General features: G+C 40.2%; 1 protein-coding gene across 3 annotated transcripts in view; it reads right to left on the bottom strand.

Moving 5' to 3' along the window:
* The window catches only part of ZPBP (zona pellucida binding protein), a 152846-nt gene that overhangs the window by 97206 nt on the left and 28149 nt on the right, over window positions 1-27491 (bottom strand). For all 3 annotated transcript variants that reach the window (XM_070787448.1, XM_019959389.2, XM_070787447.1), the window contains one exon: window positions 12250-12468. In XM_070787448.1, coding sequence (XP_070643549.1) covers window positions 12250-12468 — 219 coding nt within the window. The remainder of the gene's footprint in view (window positions 1-12249; window positions 12469-27491) is intronic.

The raw sequence follows: 27491 nt of genomic DNA, 5'->3' as shown, positions 1-27491 counted from the left end.
CTTGCCATTATACTCAAGACACGAATCAAGCTCTAGCCAGTGTGTTGTGGCAAGAAAACAAAATAAGAAGTATCCAAACTGGAAAAGAGGTAGGAAAATTATTTCTATTCACAGATGATATGACCTCATATGTAGACATTTAAAGTTTCCAAAAATAAAACTGTAAGAACTAATAAATAAATGCAGCAAAGCTGTACAATACAAAGTCAACATGCAAATCAGTTGCATTTCTATACACTACAGTGAATACCCTTCTGGTGTTATTACAAATGAATCACTATTATATGTATAATAGCATCAAAAAGAATAAAATAAAATACTTTGGAATTAACTAAACCAAGGGGGATGAAAGACTTATATCATGAAAACTACAAAGCATTGTTAAAAGTGAAAGAAAATATAAGTAAATACAAATGCATCCAATGTTCATAGATTGGAAAATATAATATTGCTAAAATGTCAATACCAGACAAAATCTATAGACTCAGTGCAATCAATATCAAAATTGCAACCACATTTTTTGCAGAAATAGAAAAACCCAATTTAAAATTCATGTGGAATCACAGGGGACTTCATATAGCCAAAACTCCTGAAGAAGACTAAAGCTAGAAATCACAATTCCTGATTTTCATAGTTCACTACAAAGCTGCAGTAACCAAAACAGTGTGTTATTGGCATAAAGACAGAAATATATACTAATGGAATAGACAACACAGAAATAAGTTCTTACATAATTGGTCAAATGATTTTTGACAAAGTATCAAGACTATTCAATGGGAAAAGGATGGTCTTTTAATAAATGGTGCTGAGAAAACTGGATATCCACATGCAGAAGAATGATTTTGAATCCTTACCTAATAGCATATATACAAATTAACTCAAAATGGATCAAACGTCTAAATTTAAGAGCTAAAACTACAAAGTTCTTAGAAGAAAACTTATGGCAAAAGCTTAACTGGACTTGGCAATGGTTTCTTTGATATGCTATCAAGGTTACAAGCAATAAAAGAAAAATTAGACAAAAATTTGAAAAAAAAATTATGTGCATGAAAACACGATTTGTCAAAAGGCAACCTATAGAATGTGAGAAAATATTTGAAAATTGCATATCTGCTATGAGATAAAGATACAGAATATTTGGAGAATTCCTAAAACTCAATATCAAAAAAACAGATTTAAAAAATGGGCAATGAACGTGAATAGACATTTCCCCAAATATAAGATCTACAAATGGCCCATAAGCTCAGAAAAAGGTATTTAACAAAACCAATTACTAGGGAAATGCAAATCAAAACTATAATGAGACATTATTATCCATCAGGATGATTACGATGAAAACAAAAGAAAATAACAAGCTGTTAAGACGTGGTGAACTGGAACTCATGTACACTGTTGGTGGGAATGTAAAATGGTGTAGCTACTGCAGAAAACAGTGCAGCAGTTCCTCAAGAAAAAAGTTATTATTATGACCTAGGAAATACACCACTGAGTATATACCCGAAAAAAGAATTGAATGTGGAGTCTCAAAGAGATATGTATACACCTGTAAGCAGCATTATCCACAACAGTAAACTGTGAAAACAACCCAAGTGGCCATTGGTGCATCCATGGAGAAGCAAAATGTTTATGTTATACGGAATGAAATATTATTAGATCTCAGAAAGGAAGGAAATCCTGCCATATGTTACAACATGGATGAAATTTGAGGACCTGTTGCTAAGTGAAATTAGCCAGAACAAAAAGAAAACTACTGTACGATTCCACTTACACGTGAATTTAGTTAAAATTACATAGATAAGAAACTAGAATGGTAGATGCTGGGGGATGCAGTGATATTAGCAGCTTATTGTTTAACAGAAAGAGAATATCAGCTTTCCAAGATGAAAGTGTTTTGGAGACAAATAATGAAAACAAATAGGCATGAATGAATTTAGTACAATTTAACTATATACTGAAATGATTAAGATTAATTTTATGTTATAAGTATTTTACCACAATAAGAAAAATGTAAAAAAAAAAAAAAAAAGAATTAAATTAGACTTCTCTTTGGAAACCATGCAAAAAAGAAGAGAACAGTGTGAATGATTTTAAACACAGTATTGAAAGGGGAAAAAAAATGCCACCAAACTAAAATACTAAATTCCATGAAATTATTCTTTAAAACTGAAGTTAAAAACAAACACTTTCTCAGAAAAACAAAAATTGAATCTGTCACCAGAAACTCAGCCTTGCAAGAAACATTAAAAGAAGCTCTCATAAAGAAGAAAAATATGTACCTAAAACTCAGATCTTCCCTGGAGGTACAGTGGTTAAGACTCCATGCTTCCAACGTAGGGAGCGTGGGTTCAGTCTCTGCTCTGAGACGATTTCACATGCCTTGGAGCAACTAAGCGCATGCACCACAACCACTGAGGCTGCACGCCGCAACTACAGAAGCCCTGCATCAAGAGCCTGTGCTCTGCAACATGAGAAACCGCCACAATGAAAAGCCCGTGCACTGCAATGGGAAGTAGCCCCTATTCTCCACAACTAGAGAAAGCCTGTGCACAGCAAAGAAGACCAAACTCAGCCAATAATAATAATAATAAATAGATAAAATACATAATATTTGAAAAAATAAAATATAGGAAGAGCATAAGAGAAGGAATAAAAGAGGGTAATATAAATATTTTTCTTATTTTTAATTGATTTCACAATAGCTTGTTCAAATAACAGTATGAATAAGATAACCCCATGAACAATATGAAAAGGCAAAATGATAGGATACTGAAAGAGGAACTCCCCAGGTCAGTAGGTGCCCAATATGCTACTGGAGATCAGTGGAGAAATAACTACAGAAAGAAGGAAGGGACAGAGCCAAAGCAAAAACAATACCCAGTTGTGGATATGACTGGTGATATAAGCAAGGTCCAGTGCTGTAAAGAGCAATATTGCATAGGAACCTGGAATGTTAGGTCCATGAATCAAGGCAAATTGGAAGAGGTCAAACAGGAGATGGCAAGAGTGAACATCGACATTCTAGGAATCAGTGAAATAAGACGGACTGGAATGGGTGAATTTAACTCAGATGACCATGATATCTATTACTGCAGACAGGAATCTCTCAGAAGAAATGGAGTAGCCATCATGGTCAACAAAAGAGTCCGAAATCCAGTACTTGGATGCAATTTCAAAAATGACAGAATGATCTCTGTTCGTTTCAAAGGAAAACCATTCAATATCACAGTAATCCAAGTCTATGCCCCAACCAGTAACGCTGAACAAGCTGAACTTGAACGGTTCTATGAAGACCTACAAGACCTTTTAGAACTAACACCCAAAAAAGATGTACTTTTCATTATAGGGGGCTGGAATGCAAAAGTAGGAAGTCAAGAAACACATGAAGTAACAGGCAAATTTGGCATTGGAATATGGAATGAAGCAGGGCAAAGGCTAATACAGTTTTGCCAAGAGAACACACTGGTCATAGCAAACACCCTCTTCCAACAACACAAGAGAAGACTCTACACATGGACCTCACCAGATGGTCAACACCAAAATCAGATTGATTATATTCTTTGCAGCCAAAGATAGAGAAGTTCTATACAGTAAGCAAAAACAAGACCGGGAGCTGACTGTGGTTCAGATCATGAACTCCTTATTGCTAAATTCAGACTTAAATTGAAGAAAGTAGGGAAAACCACTAGACCATTCAGGTATGACCTAAATCAAATCCTAGATCGGATAGATAGAGTGCCTGATGAACTATGGACTGAGGTTCGTGACACTGTACAGGAGACAGGGATCAAGACCATTCCCATGGAAAAGAAATGCAAAAAAGCAAAATGGCTGTCTGGGGAGACCTTATAAATGGCTGTGAAAAGAAGAGAAGTGAAAAGCAAAGGAGAAAAGGAAAGATATAAGCATCTGAATGCAGAGTTACAAAGAATAGCAAAGAGAGATAAGAAAGCCTTCCTCAGCGATCAATGCAAAGAAATAGAGGAAAACAACAGAATGGGAAAGACTAGAGATATCTTTAAGAAAATTAGAGATACCAAAGGAACATTTCATGCAAAGATGGGCTTGATAAAGGACAGAAATGGTATGGACCTAACAGAAGCAGAAAATATTAAGAAGAGGTGAAATGATACACAGAAAAACTGTACAAAAAAGATCTTCATGACCAAGATAATCACAATGGTGTGATCACTCACCTAGAGCCAGATATCCTGGAATGTGAAGGCAAGTGGGCCTTAGAAAGCATCACTACGAACAAAGCCAGTAGAGGTGATGGAATTCCAGTTGAGCTATTTCAAATCCTGAAAGATGATGCTGTGAAAGTGTTGCCCTCAATATGCCAGCAAATTTGGAAAACTCAGCAGTGGCCACAGGACTGGAAAAGGTCAGTTTTCATTCCAATCCCAAAGAAAGGCAATGCCAAAGAATGCTCAAACTACCGCACAATTGCACTCATCTCACACGCTAGTAAAGTAATGCTTAAAATTCTCAAAGCCAGTGTTCAGCAATACATGAACCGTGAACTTCCCGATGTTTAAGTTGGTTTTAGAAAAGGCAGAGGAACCAGAGATCAAATGGCCAACATCCGCTGGATCATGGAAAAAGCAAGAGAGTTCCAGAAAAACATCTATTTCTGCTTTATTGACTATGCCAAAGCCTTTGACTATGTGGATCACAGTAAACTGTGGAAAATTCTGAAAGAAATGGGAATACCAGACAACCTGACCTGCCTCTTGAGAAATCTGTATGCAGGTCAAGAAGCAACAGTTAGAACTGGACATGGAACAACAGACTGGTTCCAAATAGGGAAGGGAGTACCTCAAGGCTGTATATTGTCACCCTGCTTATTTAACTTATATGCAGAGTACATCATGAGAAACGCTGGGCTGGAAGAAGCACAAGCTGGAATCAAGATTGCTGGGAGAAATACCAATAACCTCAGATATGCAGATGATACCACCCTTATGGCAGAATGTGAAGAGGAACTAAAAAGCCTCTTGTTGAAAGTGAAAGAGCAGAGTGAAACACTTGGCCAAAGTTCAACATTCAGAAAACGAAGATCATGGCATCTGGTCCCATCACTTCATGGGAAATAGATGGGGAAATAGTGGAAACAGTGTCAGACTTTATTTGGCGGGGGGGGGCTCCAAAATCACTGCAGATGGTGCCTGCAGCCATGAAATTAAAAGACGCTTACTCCTTGGAAGGAAAGTGATGACCAACCTAGATAGCATATTCAAAAGCATAGACATTACTTTGCCAACAAAGGTCCGTCTAGTCATGGCTATGGTTTTTCCAGTAGTCATGTATGGATGTGAGAGTTGGACTGTGAAGAAAGCTGAGCGCCAAAGAACTGATGCTTTTGAACTGTGGTGTTGGAGAAGACTCTTGAGAGTCCCTTGGACTGCAAGGAGATCCAACCAGTTCATCCTAAAGGAAATCATTCCTGGGTGTTCATTGGAAGGACTGATGCTGAAGCTGAAATGCCAATACTTTGGCCACTTCCTGCAAAGAGTTGACTCATTGGAAAAGACCCTGATGCTGGGAAAGATTGTGGGTAGGAGGAAAAAGAGACAACAGAGGATGAGATGGCTGGATGGCATCACTGACTCGATGGACATGAGTTTGGGTAAACTCTGAGAGTTGGTGATGGATAGGGAGGCCTGGCGTGCTGTGATTCATGGGGTCGCAAAGAGTCGGACACAACTGAGCGACTGATCTGATCTGATACAAAGGGAAATTGACTGTAACACAATAATACTAGATGACTTTAACACACCCTACTCACACCAATGGACAGATAATCCAGATAGAAAATTAAAAAGAAATACAAGCCTTAAATGACACATTGGACCAGGTGGACCTAATTGATATCTCCAGGATATTTCATCCAAAAACAATGGAATTCATTTTTTCTCAAGTGCACATGGAACCCAGGATAGATCACATCTTAGGTTAGGAATCAACCCTTGGTAAATTAAAAAAAAAAAAAAAATTGAATCAGGCATTTTTTTCTGAGCACAATGCTATAAAATTAGATATGAAATACAAGAAGAGAACTGTGAAAAATACAAACAAAGGGAGGCTAAATAAAATGCTTCTGAATAACCAAGAGATCACTGAAGAAATCAAAGAGAAAATTAAAAAAAAAAAAAAACCTAGAAACAAATGACAATGAAAACACAGCTCAAAACCTACGGGATGTAAATGCTAAGAAGGAAGTTAATAGCAATAGAAGCCTACCTCAAGAAACAAGAAAAACATCAAATAAACAACTTAATCTTACCCCTAAAGCAATTAGAAAAAGAAGTTTTAAATACCTCTAAGTAGAAGAAGGAAAGAAATCATAAAGAGCAGAGCAGAAAAGAATGAAAAAGACAATAGCAAAGATCAATAAAACTAAAAGCTGGTTCTTTGAGAAGATAAACAAAATTTACAAACCATTAGACAGACTCATCAAGAAAAAGGGAAAAGACTCAAATCAACAAAATTTAAAATGAAAAAGGGAAAGTTATGACAATGAAGAAATATAAAGAATCTTAACAGACTATTACACACAATAATTTACCAAGAAAATGGACAACCTGGAAGAAATGCACAAATTCTTTACAGTACAACCTTCCAAGACTGAACTAGGAAGAAACAAAATATGAGCAGAGCAATCACAACCACTGAAATCAAAACTGTGGTGAAAAATCTTCCAACAAACAAAAGCCCAGGGCCAAATGGCTTCACAAATGAATTCTACCAAACATTTAAAGAACTAACACCTATCCTGCTCAATCTATTCCAGAAAATTGCAGAGAAAGGAAAACTAGCAAGGTCATTCTACATGGCCACCAACACCCTGATACCAAAACCAGACAAAGATGATACCAGAGAAAAGAAAATTACAGGTCAATATCACTGATGAACATACACACAAAAGTCCTCAACAAAATTCTAGCAGACTCCAAAAACACATTAAAAAGATCACACACCATGATCAAGTGGAGTTTATCCCAGGCATGGAAGGATTCGTCAAAGCAATCTACAGATTCAATGCAATCTCTATATAACTAGCAATGGCATTTTTCACAGAAGTAAAACAAAAAAATTCCACAATTTGTATGGATATACAAAAAGACCCAAAGAGTCAAAGCAATTCTGAGAAAGAAAAACAGCTGGAGGAATCACTCTTCCTGACTTCAGACTATATTACAAAGCGACAGTCATCATGATAGTATGGTACTGGCACAAAAACGGAAATATAGACCAATGGAACAAGATAGAAAGCCCAAAGTTAAACCCATGCACCTATGGGCACCTTATCTTTGACAAAGGAGGCGAGAATATACAATGGAGAAAAGACAGGCTCTTCAATAAGTGGTTCTGGGAAAACTGGACAGCTACATGTAAAAGAATGCCATTAGAATGCTTCCTAACATCATACACAAAAATAAACTCAGAATGGATTAGACTTAAATGTAAAGACAGAAAGTGTAAAGCTCTGTAGAGGAAAACTTAGGCAATACCTCTTTGACATAAATCACAGCAAGATCTTCTTTGACCCACCTCCTAGAGTAATGGAAATAAAAACAAAAATAAACAAATGGGATCTAATTAAATTTAAAAGCTTTTGCACAGCAAAGGAAACAATAAACAAAAGGAAAATATAACTCCCATAATGGTAAAAAATAATTGCAAATGAAGCAATTGACAAAGGATTAATCTCCAAGATATTATAAGCAGCTCATACAGCTCAATATGAGAAAAACAAACAGTCCAATGAAAAAATGGGCAGAAGACCAAAACAGACATTTCTCCAAAGATAATATGCAGATGGACAAAAAACATATGAAAAGGTACTCAACACTGCTCATTATTAGAAAAATGCAAATCATAACTACAATGACTTTAGTACCTCATACCAGTCAGAATGGCCATCATCAAAAAAATCTACAAACAGTAAATGCTGGAGAAGATGTGGAGAAAAGGGAACCGTACTGCACTGTTGGTGGGAATGTAAATCGGTACAGTCACTATGGAGAGCGATATGGAGATTTCTTAGCAAACTAGGAATAAAACTACTGTATGACCCAGCAATCCCAGTACTGGGTATATACCTTGAGATAACAAAAATTCAAAATGACATATGTACCCCAACATTCACTGCAGCACATAATACCAGGACATGGAAGCAACCTAGATGTCCATCAACAGGTGAATGAATAAAGAAGTTGTACTACATGTATACAATGGAATATTAGCCATAAAAAGGAACAATTTGAGTCAGATATAGTGAGGTGGGTGAAACTAGAGCCTGTTATAGTGTCAGAAAGGGAAAAACAAGTATAATTTATTAATGCACATATATAGAATCTAGAAAAACAGTAGAAATGAACCTATTTAGAGGAGAAAGAGAGATACAGACGTAGAGAATGGACTGGTGGACAAATTGAGAAAGTAGCACTGACATGTCCATCAGATTTTCCAGGCAAGAATACTGGAGTGGGCTGCCATTTCCTTCTCCAGCTCATCTTCCCAACACAAGAATCAAACCCATGCTCTTGTGTCTCCTGCACTGGCAGGTGGATTTTTTACCACTGAGCCACCAGGGAAGTTCCCATATGTACACTATCACCTGAACTAACACCAAAAAAAGATGTGCTTTTCATTATAGGGGACTGGAATGCAAAAGTAGGAAGTCAAGAAACACCTGGAGTAACAGGCAAATTTGGCCTTGGAATACGGAATGAAGCAGGGCAAAGACTAATAGAGTTTTGCCAAGAAAATGCATTGGTCATAACAACACCCTCTTCCAACAACACAAAAGAAGACTCTATACATGGACATCACCAAATGGTCAACACCGAAGTCAGACTGATTATATTCTTTGCAGCCAAAGACGGAGAAGCTCTATATAGTCAGCAAAAACAAGACCAGGAGCTGACTGTGGCTCAGACCATCAACTCCTTATTGCCAAATTCAGACTTAAACTGAAGAAAGTAGGGAAAACCACTAGACCATTCAGGTATGACCTAAATCAAATCCCTTATGATTATACAGTGGAAGTGAGAAATAGATTTAAGGGCCTAGATCTGATAGATAGAGTGCCTGATGAAAATATGGAATGAGGTTTGTGACACTGTACAGGAGACAGGGATCAAGACCATCCCCATAGAAAAGAAATGCAAAAAAAGCAAAATGGCTGTCTGGGGAGGTCTTACAAACAGCTGTGAAAAGAAGAGAAGCAAAAAGCAAAGGAGAAAAGGAAAGATATAAACATCTAAATGCAGAGTTCCAAAGAATAGCAAGAAGAGATAAGAAAGCCTTCTTCAGTGATCAATGCAAAGAAATAGAGGAAAACAACAGAATGGGCAAGACTAGGGATCTCTTCAAGAAAATCAGAGATACAAAAGGAACATTTCATGCAAAGATGAGCTCGATAAAGGACAGAAAAGGTATGGACCTAACAGAAGCAAAGATATTAAGAAGAGATGGCAAGAATACACAGAAGAACTGTACAAAAAAGATCTTCCTGACCCAGATAATCACGATGGTGTGATCACTGACCTAGAGCCAGACATCCTGGAATGAGAAGTCAAGTGGGCCTTAGAAAGCGTCACTACGAACAAAGCTGGTGGAGGTGATGGAACTCCAGTTGAGCTATTCCAAATCCTGAAAGATGATGCTGTGAAAGTGCTGCACTCAATATGCCAGCAAATTTGGAAAACTCAGCAGTAGCCACAGGACTGGAAAAGGTCACTTTTCATTCCAATCCCAAAGAAAGGCAATGCCAAAGAATGCTCAAACTACTGCACAATTGTGCTCATCTCACATGCTAGTAAAGTAATACTCAAAATTCTCTAAGCCAGGCTTCAGCAATATGTGAACCGTGAACTTCCTGATGTTCAAGCTGGTTTTAGAAAAGGCAGAGGAACCAGAGATCAAACGGCCAACATCCGCTGGGTCATGGAAAAAGCAAGAGAGTTCCAGAAAAACATCTATTTCTGCTTTATTGACTATGCCAAAGCCTTTGACTGTGTGGATCACAAAAAACTGTGGGAAATTCTGAAAGAGATGGGAATACCAGACCACCTGATCTGCCTCTTGAGAAATTTGTATGCAGGTCAGGAAGCAACAGTTAGAACTGGACATGGAACAACAGACTGGTTCCAAATAGGAAAAGGAGGACATCAAGGCTGTATATTGTCACCCTGTTTATTTAACTTATATGCAGAGTACATCATGAGAAACACTGGACTGGAACAAACACAAGCTGGAATCAAGATTGCAGGGAGAAATATCAATAACCTCAGATATGCAGATGACACCACCCTTATGGCAGAAAGTGAAGAGGAACTCAAAAGCCTCTTGATGAAAGTGAAAGTGGAGAGTGAAAAAGTTGGCTTAAAGCTCAACATTCAGAAAATGAAGATCATGGCATCCGGTTCCATCACTTCATGGGAAATAGATGGGAAACAGTGGAAACAGTGTCAGACTTTATTTTTCTGGTCTCCAAAATCACTACAGATGGTGCCTGCAGCCATGAAATTAAAAGACGCTTACTCCTTGGAAGGAAAATTATGACCAACCTAGATAGCATATTCAAAAGCAGAGACATTACTTTGACAACAAAGGTCCGTCTAGTCAAGGCTATGGTTTTTCCAGTAGTCGTGTATGGATGTGAGAGTTGCACTGTGAAGAAGGCTGTGCGTCGAAGAATTTATGCTTTTGAACTGTGGTGTTGGAGAAGACTCTTGAGAGTCCCTTGGACTGCAAGGAGATCCAACCAATCCATTCTGAAGGAGATCAGTCCTGGGTGTTCTTTGGAAAGAATGATGCTAAAGCTGAAACTCCAGTACTCTGGCCACCTCATGCGAAGAGTTGACTCATTGGAAAAGACTGATGCTGGGAGGGATTGGGGGCAGGAGAAGAAGGGGACGACAGAGGATGAGATGGCTGGATGGCATCACTGACTCGATGGATGTGAGTCTGAGTGAACTCTAGATGTTGGTGATGGACAGGGAGGCCTGGCGTGCTGCTATTCATGGGGTCGCAAAGAGTCAGACACAACTGAGGACTGATCTGATCTGATCTGATCTGTAAAACAGATAACTAGCAGCAAGCTAAAAAGGGAGCCTAGTCCGGCACTTGGTGATGACCTAGAGTGCTGGAATGGAAGGGAGGCGCAAGAGGGAGGGGAGATATACATACATACATATATATGTGTGTGTGTGTGTGTGTGTGTGTGTTGTATTACGGCTGATTTACGTTGGTGTATGGTAGAGACCACCACAACATTATAAAGAAATTATCCTCCAATTAAAAATATAAAAATAAGTACTAAATACCTACTGATAGCATTTATTAAACACACCAGGTACAAATACCCCATAACTCTCATAAATGCTAACAGTGGGTCTGTGATGAGCTAAGGAAAGCATCTTTCATAATTCGTCTTTCATAGTTTGCCTCAGACACTGGAAAACAACTCTCCAAGTTTTTCGGCAGAAGAAAAAATGAGTAAAGAAGACAAAAGACTGGAAAATGGTGTTGAACCCAACTTACTCTTTTCCCTGAAAGCCTCACATCTCTCACTCATATCTAATCATTCAATTCTAGATGTACCAAGAAAAGGCAAAGGGAATATCAGAGAAATGGTAAGTGCAATCAAACACCGAAAATAGATGAATCAAGGACGGAGAGTAAGGAAGAAAGAAAGGAAACAGCAAACAGCACACTGAGATTGCCACCGGGCCTCATTAAAAACATATGCATGGCTATTCATAAATGCTAACTCATAAACAGGCCCTTTATAAACCTAAGGCCTCAGATATGAAGTCCAATTATTGGTTTTCCAGAAAATTTTGGGCTTTTATTCTGCACTATTAGGAAAAACACACTAAGTTGTTAGAACGGTCTCTCTGGTCTACTCTATTAACCTATTTATTATATAATTATATGGTTTTACAAATTAAATCTTGGTAGCTAAATACCATGATAGATATTCCTTATATTAAATTCTATTCTGTAGTAAATTATGATAGTAATGTTTAAATTATTTGGGAATCCAAACTTTTCATTAAGTACATGAATTAACAGAAATTTATTTGAGGGCTATTAGAACTAAGATGTGAAAGTAAAGAATACGAAACATTCAGATCTATAGTATTTACATTCTAAAAACGCTTCTGGTAATTTACAACACAGCTCTAGAATTAGTTCACATTCTAACTTCGTTTTCCTTAAAGAATTGTGTATACTTACCTGAAAATGTAAAAAACAATTCATTTTGCAAACCAGCTCTTTGCATTTTAACACGATGACATTCAGACTTAAGTAAGGAAACTTCACATGAAAGGTCAAGAACAAGTTTGCTTAAAATCTGAAGAAGTTTCTTCTCAAAAGAAATATTATAGATACTGTTGCAGGGAGCTGCATGATATCGAGCTGTGAACTGGTAATAATAATGCGGCTCACGATAAGCTGCAAAAAATTAAACAGAGAACACGGTGACGGTTATTTAAGGAATTCAAATACATCTCAACTCTTCAAGACAAATTATTATTTTGAAAAAATTCATAATACAGTTAAGCCTTGAACAACACAACACAGGGTTAGGAATGCCAACACCCCCCCTGCCAGTCACAGTTGAAAATCCACGTGTAATTTATAGTCAGTCCTCCTTACCTGTTTCTCTGTATCCTGGGCTCTGCATCCCAGGATGTGGATCATGTTTGCTGCTGAAAGTATCCATGTATGATTGGACCCACACAGTTCAAACCCATGTTGTTCAAATGTCAACTGTGTATGTTTTTATATATAGCTATATATACATATTATTTTTAATTTAACAAATACTCATCTTGCAGTTACAAGTGACTTATAGGTACTATTAGAGGCCCTTTACAAATAGTAACTCATTTAAATCTCTTTAATTTATTAATATTGGATAATCTTTACATCCATCATGAGGAAACTGAGGGAGGCAGGGATTACATCACATGACTAATGTCTATGCTATGAAAACTGAGACTCTAGCTCTGGACCCTGGCCCAGAGGCTATGCCCTTTACCACCATGTCTTGATGCCTCAAACTCAGAAGGGAAACTTCTATAAGTTTAAATATTTATCTTGGAAGAAATTAGTCATTTAACAATAGGTAAAAAAAAAAAAAAAAAAAAAAAAAGCATGCTTCTAACATATCTACAAGCTATATTGAGTTCAACTGTTGTTTTGTCGCTAAGTCATGTCTTTCGCAATCCTATGGACTTAGCCCAGCAGGCTTCTCTGTCCATTGGACTTCCCAGGCAAGGATGCTGAAGTGGTTACCATTTCCTTCTCTAAGGGATTTTACCGATCCAGGGGTGGAATCTGTGTCTGCTGCTTGGCAGGCTAATCCTTTACCTCTGAGCCACCAGGGAAGTCCCTTGAGTTTAATTATAACATCTGAAACTGAGAATGCCTTTTTTTCCCCTATAAATTTCAAAATCTCACTGAAATGATACAAGAAATATAAAAATGATAAGAAATCTACAATACTAAAAATCAGAAAAGTTTACTTTCCAAGACAGGGAGCTCTGTTGCTATTTTTGCTAATAAGGGGCCTGTTCCCGGCTCTCAGGCCACGGCAACACTCACCACCAGCACTGAGATGACAGCCACCACCGTTCACTTTCCTACCTGTTCATTTGAGCCAAAGTTAAATGCAGAGATTGAGTACTGCCAGGCTTTGTCTTCAAGGCTGACATCAGACAGCTTATAATTAGTGAGAAAACTACCAGTTTAATTTACAATCATGAATGAAAACCAGACTTTCCTAACCAAATCTGGGGAAATACAGGAGCATTAAAGAAAAATATGAAAATGAAAAAACAAGGGAAAATAACATAAAAGAAATTAATGTTGGAATCACTTGTAAATATGTAAAATTCTAACTAGTAAATATAAAAAACATATCCATAAAACTACTATAAAGCTACTGTAGAAGAGAGGAGATGGTAAATATGAAAATAATTCTGGAAAAATTTTTAAATACAAATACTGAAAATTTTAAAAGCAACTGAATACATGAAAATGAGGTTAAAAATATAATTATATTTTTGTAAATGAAGTAATGGAATTCTTGTGTAGTGCAGAGCAAAATTAGAAGAGCAAAATAAGGGAAAAGGAAGAGAGATCCTAGATATACAATGTCAAATGGAAGGAGTTCCAGGAAAGGACAGAGAAGACAGAGAAGAAATTAATCAGGGATAAAAAGGGACAATGCTCTGTAAGCTAAAGGAAGATTTGTGTCCCCACACCAAAAAGGTCCATGAAACTATGAATAAGAAAACTGAAAATGTCACATTTCTACATAAATCTTAAAAACTTATCACGCATTCACCGACACATACATTGCTGCCGCTGCTAAGTCGCTTCAGTTGTGTGCGAAGTTCTGTGCGACCCCATAGACGGCAGCCTACCAGGCTCCCCTGTCTCTGGGATTCTCCAGGTAAGAACACTGGAGTGGGTTGCCATTTCCTTCTTCAATGCATAAAAGTGAAAAGTGAAAGTGAGGCTGCTCAGTCATGCCGACTCTTAGCGACCCCATGGACTGCAGCCCACCAGGCTCCGCCGTCCATGGGATTTTCGAGGCCAGAGTACTGGAGTGGGTTGCCATTGCCTTCTGCGATACATACATTGCCATATGATAAATAATTGATTTATAATGATTGTATCATGACTGATCACATCAAAGCCATGTGATGTGATACAAGCACCATGTAGAAGAGTGAACCTCAAAAAAAAAAAAAAGAGTGAATCTCACTAGATGAAGCTGGAAGCTGGGGCAAGACTCACAAGGACTGCAAACAGAGCAAGTGTTCCCTATTCATGGACCAAAAAGGAACTCTCTTTTCTTTCAAGAATTCTGGCATGTATCATGTTACTGCCTTCCATAGAAAGAAGCCTGAATATAAGCCACAATACTTCCAAAATGCTCTCAAAAACTGGGTCAAGAGTATCCTCTTCTGAAGAGTGCTCCTTAACTTTGGGAAAAGTACACATTAACACACACAGCAATTCAGGATCCACGTGTAGGTGTCAAAGAGTTATTAACAAGTTGTATAAAAGAGAACACCGCAGGCTGCCTACAGGACTGGCCCTTGGCAGGTAAACATTTCCTACCTAAACAGGCGTTGTTCCCCACATGATAAAACTGGTTCTCACTCGAGGAAGTAAACCCTGCGCCTCTGAAGTCTGGGACTTTTGTTGTCAGCCTCTATGACTAGCTCCTAATCAATGCTTGGGTACTGAGTTGGCACACAGGCTACTGGATTCTCACCACTAAATAAGCGAGAGTTTCAATGTGGCCTCACACTGGAAGGACTGAGCACAGGAGGCCTCAACGGGACTCCTCTGGGTTCAGTCCATGCCGATCCCCATGCTGCTCCTACTGTATATTCCTCGCCTTAGCCACCAATATAACTCCAAGTCCTTGCAGTGAACCCTTGCAACAATTCACAAAATCAAACCCTCGTGCAAAAATCAGAGGCTTTAAAAGACGATAGATATATATGGCCCTAGAAAAATAAAAATGATAAAAAATGACAGGAAAAATCTACAGAAGCTGTTCTCAAAAGTTTTGGTTTTGATCCCTTTACATCCATTCTTAAAAATCCCTAAGAATCCATCAAAGAACTTTTATGTAGGATGTAGCTACCAATATTTAAATTACTAGATATTCAAACTGAAAAACTTTAAAAATGTTTATTAATCAAATTTAAGATAGTAAAAACTCATCAGGCAGTAATATTTAAAAACCCTTTTAGGCACAATAACATTCTTCAAAAAGAATCAGTGAGAAGAGCAGTATTGTTTTATACGTTGAAAAGCTGTTTAATGCCTGGTTTAAGAGAAGTTAGCTGGATTTGTACACTGGCTTGTGCATTCAATGACATGTGACACGCTGGTTTATTGCCTCATAAAGATATGTAGTTGGTTGGCAAGAAACATTTTAACAGCTTTTTCAGGTAATTGTGGATTACTCCACAATAGTTTACCCACTATAACTGCAAATCTCAACACAGCTAAATCAGTAAATAATATCAGTATAATTATAAAATAGTTTTCACCTTATTGACCCACTGAAAGGGACTCAGGACTCCCAGGAGTCCCTAGACCACTATAGAAAAATTACTCATATATACATTCAGAGTTAGAGTACTTGAACTTACTAGAAATTGGTAAGAACACAACTTAGAAAACCAGGTAAAAAACAGAAATAGAACACCTCAGAAGGAATAATAAACACAGAATATGATGCTCAGAGATACTAGTACTAAGGAAACTGCAATCATGACAATGGCATAGCATTTTATACTCACTATACAAATTAAAGAGCAATAACACCTATTTTTGTGAAGGATATGGATACAAACAAGTTTTCACACATATTATGAAAATTTTAAAACAAAATTAAGAAATGTATCTCAAAGTATTAAAGTAGTAAATAAGAATAGGAAATTACAGAACGAAGTCCAGCAGACATGACTAAACAATAAGTGGAGATTTTAGAGGCAAAGATACAACTGGAAATACTGGAGGTGGAAAGTACGGTCACTGAAACAGAAAAACAAATGGCACCAAAGTTAAAACATTAAGTGAACAGACTAGCTGAACTGCAGACATAACATCCTTGAATAATAGTTTGACAAATCGCATAAAGATACCTAAAACACAGGGCTATAAACATTTAAAGATCTGCATATATTGATACTATACAAGCCAAAAATATGGATGATAAATTGAGAAACCCTAATAAATATGTACGTGAACCACGAACTTCCAGATGTTCAAGCTGGTTTTAGAAAAGGCAGAGGAACCAGAGATCAAATGGCCAACATCCACTGGATCATCGAAAAAGCAAGAGTTCCAGGAAAACATCTATTTCTGCTTTATTGATTACACCAAAGCCTTTGACTGTGTGCATCACAATACACTATGGGAAATTCTGAAAGAGATGGGAATACCAGACCACCTGACCTGCCTCTTGAGAAACCTATATGCAGGTCAGGAAGCAACAGTTAGAACTGGACATGGAACAACAGACTGGTTCCAAATAGGAAAAGGAGTACGTCAAGACTGTATATTGTCACTCTGCTTATTTAACTTCTATGCAGAGTACATCATGAGAAACGCTGGACGGGAAGAAACACAAGCTGGAATCAAGATTGCCGGGAGAAATATCAATAACCTCAGATATGCAGATGACACCATCCTTATGGCAGAAAGTGAAGAGGAACTAAAAAGCCTCTTGTTGAAAGTGAAAGAGCAGAGTGAAAACGTTGGCTTAAAGCTCAACATTCAGAAAACGAAGATCATGCCATCTGGTCCCATCACTTCATGGGAAATAGATGGGGAAATAGTGGAAACAGTGGCTGACTTTATTTTTCTGGGCTCCAAAATCACTGCAGATGGTGACTGGTTCATCATGGCAGATGAGCCATGAAATTAAAAGACGCTTACTCCTTGGAAGGAAAGTTATGACCAACCTAGATAGCATATTCAAAAGCAGAGACATTGCTTTGCCAGCAAAGGTCCGTCTAGTCAAGGCTATGGTTTTTCCTGTGGTCATGTATGGATGTGAGAGTTGGACTGTGAAGAAAGCTGAGTGCCGAAGAATTGATGCTTTTGAACTGTGGTGTTGGAAAAAACTCTTGAAAGTCCCTTGGACTGCAAGGAGATCCAACCAGTCCATTCTAAAAGAGATCAGTCCTGGGTGTTCTTTGGAAGGAATGATGCTAAAGTTGAAACTCCAGTACTTTGGCCACCTCATGCAAAGAGTTGACTCATTGGAAAAGACCCTGATGCTGGGAGGGATTGGGGGCAGGAAGAGAAGGGGACGACAGAGGATGAGATGGCTGGATGGCATCACCGACTCGATGGACGTGAGTTTGACCTGGTGTGCTGCAATTCATGGGGTCGAAAGAGTCGGACACGACTGAGTGACTGAACTGAACTGAATAAATATGTTTAATTAGTATTCCAGAAATAAAAATAGTCAAAGGGCAAGATTTTTAGAGATCCTAAAGGAGTCAACAAATTTAAAAATTAATTATGTAAACCACACTCTCTGACACATTGAATTAAAAGTAAAATCAACAATTAAAATCCCTCAGACATTTCTAGGGGACTTCTCTGATGGTCCAGTGGTTAAGATCCCACCTTGCAATGCAAAAAAAATGGGTTTGATCCCTGGTCAGGAAACTAAGATCCCCCATGCCTAGGAGCAACTAAGCTCTCATGACACAACTACTGAGCCCATGTACCATAAGTAGACAGCCCATGCCCCACAACCAGAGAGCCCACACACCACAACTAGAGTCCATGCCCCACAACCAGAGAGCCCACACACCACAACTAGAGAGCCCACACACCACAACTAGAGAGCCCACACACCACAAATAGAGTCCATGCCCCACAACCAGATAGCCCACACACCACAAATAGAGTCCATGCCCCAAACTAGAGATTCCACACACGACAACTAGAGTCCATGCCCCACAACCAGAGAGCCCACGCACCACAACTAGAGTCCATGCCCCACAACCCGAGCGCCCATGCACAACAACTAGAGAGCCCACACACCACAACTAGAGTCCATGCCCCACAACTAGAGAGCCCACGCACCACAACTAGAGTCTATGCCCCACAACCAGAGAGGCCACATACCACAACTAGAGAGCCCACGCACCACAACTAGAGTCCATGTCCCACAACCTGAGAGCCCATGCACAACAACTAGAGAGCCCACACACCACAACTAGAGAGCCCATGCTCCACCACCAGACAGCCCACACACGACAACTAGAGAGCCTACGCACCACAACTAGAGTCCATGCCCCACAACTAGAGAACCCACGCACCACAAACAGTGAGCCCACACATCACAACTAGAGTCCATGAACCACAGCTAGAGATTCCACAAACCACAACTATAGTCCTTGCCCCACAACTAGAGAGCCCACACACCACAACTAGAGATTCCACGCACCACAACTAGAGAGCTCACACACCACAAATAGAGTCCATGCCCCACAACTAGAGAGCCCACGCACCACAATGAAAGATCCTGCATGACACAAAGACGATACCATGTGCCATAGCTAAGACCCTATGAAGCCAAAAAACCTCCTCAAGCATGTCTGAACAGAATACTCCAGCCCTGCCACATGCGTGCTCAGTCATGTCTGACTCTCTGCAACCCCTTATGGTCCAGCAGGTTCCTCTGACCATGGGATTTTCTTGGCAAGAATACTGGAGTGGGCTTCCACTTCCTCCTCCAGGGTACCTTCCCCATCTAGGAATCAAACCCGCATCTCCTATGTCTCCTGCATTGCAGGCAGAAGCTTTTAACTCCGAGCCACTGGGAAAGAAACAGAATAACACTAAACACTCTTACTGCAAGTCAATAAGAACAGTGGGACTCTGTGGATCTGAACCCAGGTTCTTTCTCTCTCTCCACTTCTCAGCTCAACTGAGGGAAACCCAGATTGGTACAGACAAGAAAGGACAAGAAAAAGTCTTTCTTGTGCAGACCAGAGGTATCTGGTGCTACATGGAAGCTGCAGGTGAGGACAGCTGAGAGGTGAGGGCTCGCACCCTCCTCTGTCATCCCCACATTGTAAGATGGAGGCTCTAACCTGGCTACAGCAATTCTGAGAAAACTGGGAGCCCATCACCCTGATCTAGCTCATCGCATGAAGGCTCCACACCAGGAGAAACACACTGAAGAGCTCTGAGGCTGCTACTGCTACCCCTCCACCAAATACTAAGTTCCTAACGCAGTCAGAGTCACTCAGTCCTATCCGACTCTTGGTGATCCCAGGGACTATACAGCCCATGAAATTCTCCAGGCCAGAATACTAGAGTGAGTAGCCTTTCCTTTTTCCAGGGGATCTTCCCAACCCAGGGGTTGAACCCAGGTCTCCTGCATTGCAGGTAGATTTTTTACCATCTTAGCCACAGAGGAAATCCAAGAATACTGGAGTGGGTAGCCTATCCCTTCTCCAGAGGATCTTCCTGACCCAGGAATCAAACCAGGTCTTCTGCATTGCAGGCAGATTCTTTACCAACTACCAGGGAAGCCTAATGCAGGGTGTCACTCAAAGAGAAGAATGCCACTGTCCCCAGCCTCAGCTCCAGAGCTGCAGCTCAGAGTCTGTCAGGGATGAGAACACAAAGAGACCACAGAACAGAGAGTTCAGAATCTCTTCTCGAAGGAACTTTGTGATCAACTGTGGGGCACTTTCAGAAACACTGGCAGTATGGAGAAAGACAACCTGGAGAAAGTTTGTAGACTCATTGGAGATACAGGCTTAATGGCAGGTGGCCTAGTCTGTCAGAGAGCAACACTGGAAGAGTCAGATGGAAGGAACATCCCTGAGGTCAGAACACATCTCAAAGAAGAACCTGGGGAACCCACATTTAATTGGATCAGTTTTAGAGGAATTTATGCCCCAGGGGATTGTTGAAAACAATAGAAATGCACATTAAACTGAGAAAGGAATCCACAGGGCACAACCTTTAAAAGGATGACAAAGCCTGAGGTTATGACATAAACTGATTAGAAGCAAACAGGTTCAAGATGGTCAGGGAGTAAACTTCCACTAGACCTTGCGCCTCAGTACAGGCTCAGTGTGACACATCAGCAAGCTAAATAACACACCTACAGGCGCCATTGACAGTTCCAAACCATAAAGGTCAAAAGGTGGGCAATGGCCTAATTTAATTCCTGGAAATCCCCACCCCTTCCCCAAAATAGCTGGAATACTCCTCCCACTCATTAGCCTATGAAATTAGCCAGCCCTATAAAAAGTGATAATCCCCATACTCAGGTGTCTCCTGTCCTCCAAGATGGCCCATACTCTGTCTATGGAGTGTGTATCTCCCTGAATAAGCTTTCTTTCTCTTTACTATGGCTCTTTCTTGAATTCTGTCCTGCTAGAAGCCAAGAACCCATGCTTGGCAGCCATCCCAGGGACTCTAAGACCTGGGACCTGACAATCCTCTTGTGTGCCACTTTCTTTCCTTCAACATCTTTTCTGTTGCCCAAGAGGGGCCTCAAAGAGCATAATCTCCATCCACCTGTTGGGCTACAGCTCCCGCTCTGAAGGGTGACAGGGACTTGTCACAAGCCATGTAGATTCAAGTAGTCCCTTAGGTGTTAGCTGACGCTGCCTGCAGGATCTGGCAGAGACCAGTTATCTGGCTGTGAAGGAGCCCACAAGGCCAAGGGCCCTCGATCTTTTGCTTTCCTCTATCGTTCTATCTCTGTGAACTTGAGAAGATCCACAAGATGACCATTGGACATTCAAATAAAGACTGTGTCACACGCAACTGACAACTTGCTTGGCTGAGTTTCCCCTGTGACTCCTCCCCTCCCTGCTCATCCTTCATCCCAGCCCCAGTTCCAGGATGCTGAAACTATGAGAGGGCCCAAACTGAGAAATTCCCTGAATCCTCCTCCAGATTTGTAGCCTGGCCCTCCCCGAATACTTTTGGGGCTTACAGCATCATTGCACCCCCAAGAGAATGTCGTGGGCAAGCACTTCCCTCCAGAGTCCTCCCTGCAATGAAGCTTGCAGCTGTGCACCTTCCTAGCCCCACTCAGTCTTCCTCCTTATTTCAACCCCATCATCAGTGGTGATACCAAGCCAGGTGTCATGCTCCTCTTAAGGGTCACATCTGGTGGGGCGCCCAGACACCCTTGAATAGAAGTGTGGGTAAGCACTTATCTCGTGGGGGTCACAGGCAGACTTTACCAACCCCTGAGAGGAGGTAGTGGGCTTACAAATGTCTCTTGGGAAGCATCATGACTGTACATCTTCCCTCCTGTCCTAGATTTCTCTTATATCCTCCTCTCTTGACCTCTTGGACTATCTATTGATCCCTGCTCCTGCTTGCTGGCTTTGCCGGCAGATTGGGTTTTGCCTCTTTTAATTCTATGAAGAGGTAGCTCTTCTCTGTCCTCCACTATCTCCCAGAGTTTGCTCAACTGGTAGGAGACTGAGCAAACTCGGAGAGATAGTGGAGGTCACAGGAGTCTGGCATGCTACCATCCATGAGATCGCAAAGAATGGACATGACTGAGTGACTCAACAACAGCCCTCCTCAACATCACATGGACCACATCCTGAGGAGAGATACCCTTCAGTTCTATTTGTTTCTTTCAGTGATAAAGGTAATCTGTTTAGCTGGCTCAGGGAGGTCTCCTCCCTCTGTCTCTAACAGATCTAGGCCCTGGGATTCTGGTTGCTTCTTCCCCCACTGCCTTTTATTCCTTTTCTTAACTAATCCAAGGGGCCTCCTCAAGCTAACCAATGTGGCAGATTTCAGGCATTCACAGGGACCCCATTGTTGACACTGGGAAAATGCCAGGACAAATAACTACTGTCTGACAAGGATCAATCAGACCCCTGTCTTATCAAAATATCCCAACAAAAAACGGGGGCGACTACAAGCATCCTGAAGGACTCCCTGCTAGGATGCATATTAGCTAACTGGAGAAAATTTAGACAGGATGGTTTAAGGAAAAGAAATTAATTTTCTTTTGCAATACTGCATGATCCCAATACATACTAAGAAACCAAGAGATGTGGCCAAAAAAAAAAGTTGGATGACTGAATTACAATCCATCTTGCAGCTGGGCCTATTCTGTAAAAGGAAAGGAAAATGGCGGGGGGAGTAAGTCCCATCCATCCAAAGGTCCATGACGCTATTACAAAATCCAGGTCTAAAGAACTCCAGCCAGGTGTGCCTGGTTCACATCCCTTCAAAGTGCCTTCTTCCCCTTCAGGAGCTTGATGTTTCAGATGATCCCCTTACGACTTCACCTCCCTGAGATCCACAGCTGGGAAATCCTACTCCCCCCAATTTTGAGTGGGGACAGTCATCTAGACCATTTATCTGTAACTCCCATCTGGGGACCTGGAAACCCTGCTGCTGCTGCTGCTAAGTCGCTTCAGTTGTGTCCAACTCTGTGAGACCCCACAGACGGCAGCCCATCAGGCTCCCCTGTCCCTGGGATTCTCCAGGCAAGAACGCTGGAGTGGGTTGCCATTTCCTTCTCCAATGCATGAAAGTGAAAAGTGAAAGTGAAACCCTAGACCCCCATAAATCAGCTCATGGATTTGGCCTTTATAGTATTTAACAATAGAGATAGGGTTGAAAGGGCAAAAAGGATTCAAAAGTTAACAGCACAATTACCAGAGGCAGCCCTAACCCCTGCACCACCTCAGGGTTACCCACCCTTGTGAAAACCCATGGTGAGGACAAGAACCAGGAAGCCTGGATCAGAGCCTCTGTCTCACTGAGAAAATATCTGTTGTTTTAAGTGTGACCAATAGGGTCACTGGAAAAACAAATGCTGCCTGTATGGAAAAAGTCCACCAGGACTCTGCTTGATATGAAAATGAGAAGGTCACTGGAAAAGGAACTGCCCTCAGTCCCAAAGGGGACCTGGGGCTACCAAACCAATGATGGTAAGAGGACCGAAGACTAATGGAGCCCGGGACTTTCCCTGGCTCCCAAAGGATACCTGATCATTTCTCCAGAGGAACCTCTGGTAATCTTTGATGCGGCAGGTAGGAAAGCCATTTTCTTCCTAAATATGGGGGCTGTCTACTGTGTGCTAACTGATGTCCCTGGACACTTGTCTTCTCAATGTTGTATAACAGGGATGGACAGAAAGCCCAAACCAAGTAATCTACCCCTCCCCTCAACTGCTTGCTAGAAGGCTTTACCTTTGCACATCCATTTCTGCTCACATCCAAGTGCCCCATCTGCTTGTCGGGAGGGACTTGCTCACTAAATTCCAGAAAACAGCCCAAGCTGAAGATCCTTATGGAGATGGCAGCCACCAGGACAAACAATTGGTCTTGGCCAGAAGAATCTAACACAGTCTCAAACTAGAGGAGATCACCATTCCATCCTGTCAGATACAAAATGACACCTGCCAAGAGCACTGCCAGTGACTGAACAACTAGGATATCTGCCATCTGCCTCTGAGGAGACTGAACCTGTGCTGCAGCTATTGACCTTCAACACCCCTGAAGGAGTTCAGGGTGGAGTGAGGCACTCTGTGCTCCAGGGAATCTGCTGGGACAGGGCTTTAGATAGTTAGATATTTTCAGGAACTGACCTCATGATCCCAATTCTTGCATCTCTTCATATCTAGAAAAGCACTAAATCCCTTCATGAGGACCTCAGCATCTCATGACTAGCAGAAAATCTTTTATAAATTGAGTGCTTAATTGTACTGAACTTCCCCTTCACCAAAATTTTATATATTGACCTTCCCCCACTGCCTCTTGGGAGCAGTCTCTCAGAGCTATTTGAGGTGCTACCTCCTGGGATGCTATCCTCATTTTGCCCCAAATAAAACTTGACTCACTACTCTCAAGTTGCATGTCTCTTTCAGTTGACAAGCCCATCTAAGCTGTAAAACTATGGGTGGCTGAACTGGTTCACAGTGCTAGAACTAAAGGTGGTTTTCTTCCCTGCACCCAGACTCCCATTATCTATTTACCTTTGAATGGACAAATCCAGACCCCATAGTGTCATGAATGGTTCCACCTGTGTGCTTACAGAATTCAAGCAGAGGGTGCCAGTGGGAGAGGCTGTAGGCAAGCCTCCTCAGATCAAAGGTCTGAACACGAATATACATGCTCATTCATGTCCAATTCTGCAACCCTATGGGCTGTCGCCCACCTGGCTCTTCTGTCCATGGAATTTTCCAGGCAAGAATACTGGAGTGGTTGCCACTTCCACCTCTAGGGGATCTTCCCAACTTGGGGATCCAACCCACATCTCCTGTGTCTCCTGCATTGCAGGCAGAAGATTTTTCACTATTTGAGCTATGTGGGAAGCTTCTTAAAGCCAGGGAGGATACCCAAAAGTGTTTGAAAATAGAGTACCAAAATGGGAGGCCACTGATCCAACTAAGCTAACCATGTGTATGTGCATTGCTCAGGCGCTCAGTCGTGTCCAGCTCTTTTCGGCCCCATGGATTGTAGCCTGCCGGGCTCCTCTATCCATGCGATTCTCAAGGTAAGACTACTGCCCTGGGTAGTCATTCCCTTCTCCAGGGGATCTTCCTGGATAGAAATTTCAAAGAGGCCTTGTCCCCTAACCTACAGGAGGGAAAGTAAAACATCCAAACATAGGTAATTGGGTATATTAGTCCCTCAGTATCACTAAGAGGCCACCCAATCCTTTTTAAAAGGGGAAAAAAAAAACAAAAACTTTCCTTGTTTTACAAATCTAGTCTTTACAGGACCAGAGGTGTAGCTCCAAAAATAATTCAAAACCCAGCAATATTTTTAGCACTCCCAAAACCTTCCACATCTATCTTAAGAGGCTTATAAGTACTAAACAAAGGAGAAACAAAGTTATCCTAGGAGGGATTTGCCTGTGCCTTTGAGATGCAAATATCCTACCTGGTTTTTCTCTAGAAACCTTTCTCTATGCCATCTTTTTTAAATGCAAATTTTGAAAAAGAGAGTAAGTAATTTGGAACTTGTCAAGGAAAAATACAAACTTTGAGCATCTTTTCCCTAAATATTAGTGAAACAGATTTAGCCATCTAGAGAAGTGAGCTTGATTTGTCCCATCTGCTAGAAATCCAAATTTAAACCAAACTCTTGCAGACAGATGGGTTTTACATTGCTGTACCTGATTCATGGCTGAAATTTTGGAAGAGGAAATAAGAGGCCTCTGTGTTTGTGTCTTAATTCACAAAAGAAGCTATATTTAATTGACTTAAGGAAAATTAAGTGCTTATATAAATACTTAGACATATAAAGTAATGTGGCCAGAATGAAGTCATCTGGAAAGTATTCAGTACCAAACTGACATCTGGTACTGAAGGTAGCTTAAGCTTGTTGGTTTGATTAATATAGATTAATACAGACATAATACAGTCTCAGGAGTGATCAATGTTAAGCATGATACTTCTGTTGTACGTAGGTTTACTAGACTTTTGATCTCTTGAAAATCTGTCAGCAAGAAAAGCAATTTGGTGTGGAAAAATCTTTTAAGGAAAGTAAAACATATGTTTTCAGTAAAAGAAGACATGAGAATTTATGAAAAAGTATTGAAAGAGTTATGCATGATCAGGATTTTCTAAGATTGGATTGAGTTCAGTTGGGTAAACTGATTATGTTGGGAGCAAGCTAAGGTAAGGCTTGGATTAAATTTTTCTTTCTGTTAAGAAAATAAAGTTTTCTTGGAATGCCATTTCTGATAAAAGATTATGTGAGGTTCTTTGCTTTTAAGTGGTTTTCCGTTTACTTTCGTTATCTCTTGTAACTCTGGTTAAGAAATAAGTATTGTCTCACAGTGACTGATGATTTTTGACCAAGTGTTTTAAAACTTTTTTCACAAACTTCCCAATACCCAATTTTAATCAAAGTGGATAAAACTAATTAGATCTTCAAATTTTCTTGAATTTTCAAGACTGAAAGAATATGACCTCAGTACACAAAAAACAAGGTACACCAGTAAATTATGTAATTATAAAGACAGAATAAGTGCTTATTTCTACTTTTCCTCTTTACTGATTTAAAAAGCAATTGTATAAAAGAATTTGTGTGCATGATGTTATCACTGGGACCAAACATAAATACAGATTTTCCAATAGAAACAGAAAGGAAGTAGGTAGAAGCAAGGCTGTACTAGCTTAAGAAATGATTACAGATGGAAGCTTGGAAGAATAGGAACATTTTAAGAAAATAAAAAATGATAAACAAGATTAATGTAAAAAAGTCTATAAGTATACACTTGTTCTATTTTCAGCTTCTCTGAGATATATAAAATTATACAAAAAATAAATATAGAAATGTATTGTTAGTTTTGGAACATTTACAGATACAATATTTAAAATATACCACAAAAAGCATGGAAAAGGAATGCATCTACTTAAGTTTAAGGTTTCTATATCTCACTAGAATTAAGTTAGTAAAGACATCAAGCTGATTCTGATAGGTTAAGATATATGTGGTAATCTCTAGAGAAATCAATAAGGAAATGACTCAAAATATATAGAGTAAAAATCACTAAAGTAATTAAAATGCTACATTAGAAAATATTCACTTAATTCACAAGATGTAATGTGAGAGTTGGACTGTGAAGAAAGCTGAGTGCCAAAGAATTGATGCTTTTGAACTGTGGTGTTGGAGAAGACTCTTGAGAGTCCCATGGACTGCAAGGAGATCCAACCAGTCCATCCTAAAGGAGACCCGTCCTGGGTGTTCATTGGAAGGACTGATGCTGAGGCTGAAACTCCAATACTTTGGCCACCTCATGCAAAGAGTTGATTCATTGGAAAAGACTCTGATGCTGGGAGGGATTGCGGGCAGGAGGAGAAGGGGACGACAGAGGATGAGATGGCTGGATGGCATCACCGACTTGATGCACATGAGTTTGGGTGAACTCCGGGAATTGGTGATGGACAGGGAGACCTGGCA

This window comes from Bos indicus, chromosome 4, assembly GCF_029378745.1.
Source record: "Bos indicus isolate NIAB-ARS_2022 breed Sahiwal x Tharparkar chromosome 4, NIAB-ARS_B.indTharparkar_mat_pri_1.0, whole genome shotgun sequence".
NCBI lineage: Eukaryota > Metazoa > Chordata > Mammalia > Artiodactyla > Bovidae > Bos > Bos indicus.
The sequence above is the reverse complement of the archived record's forward strand: the minus strand, read 5'-3'. Positions and strand labels throughout refer to the sequence as shown.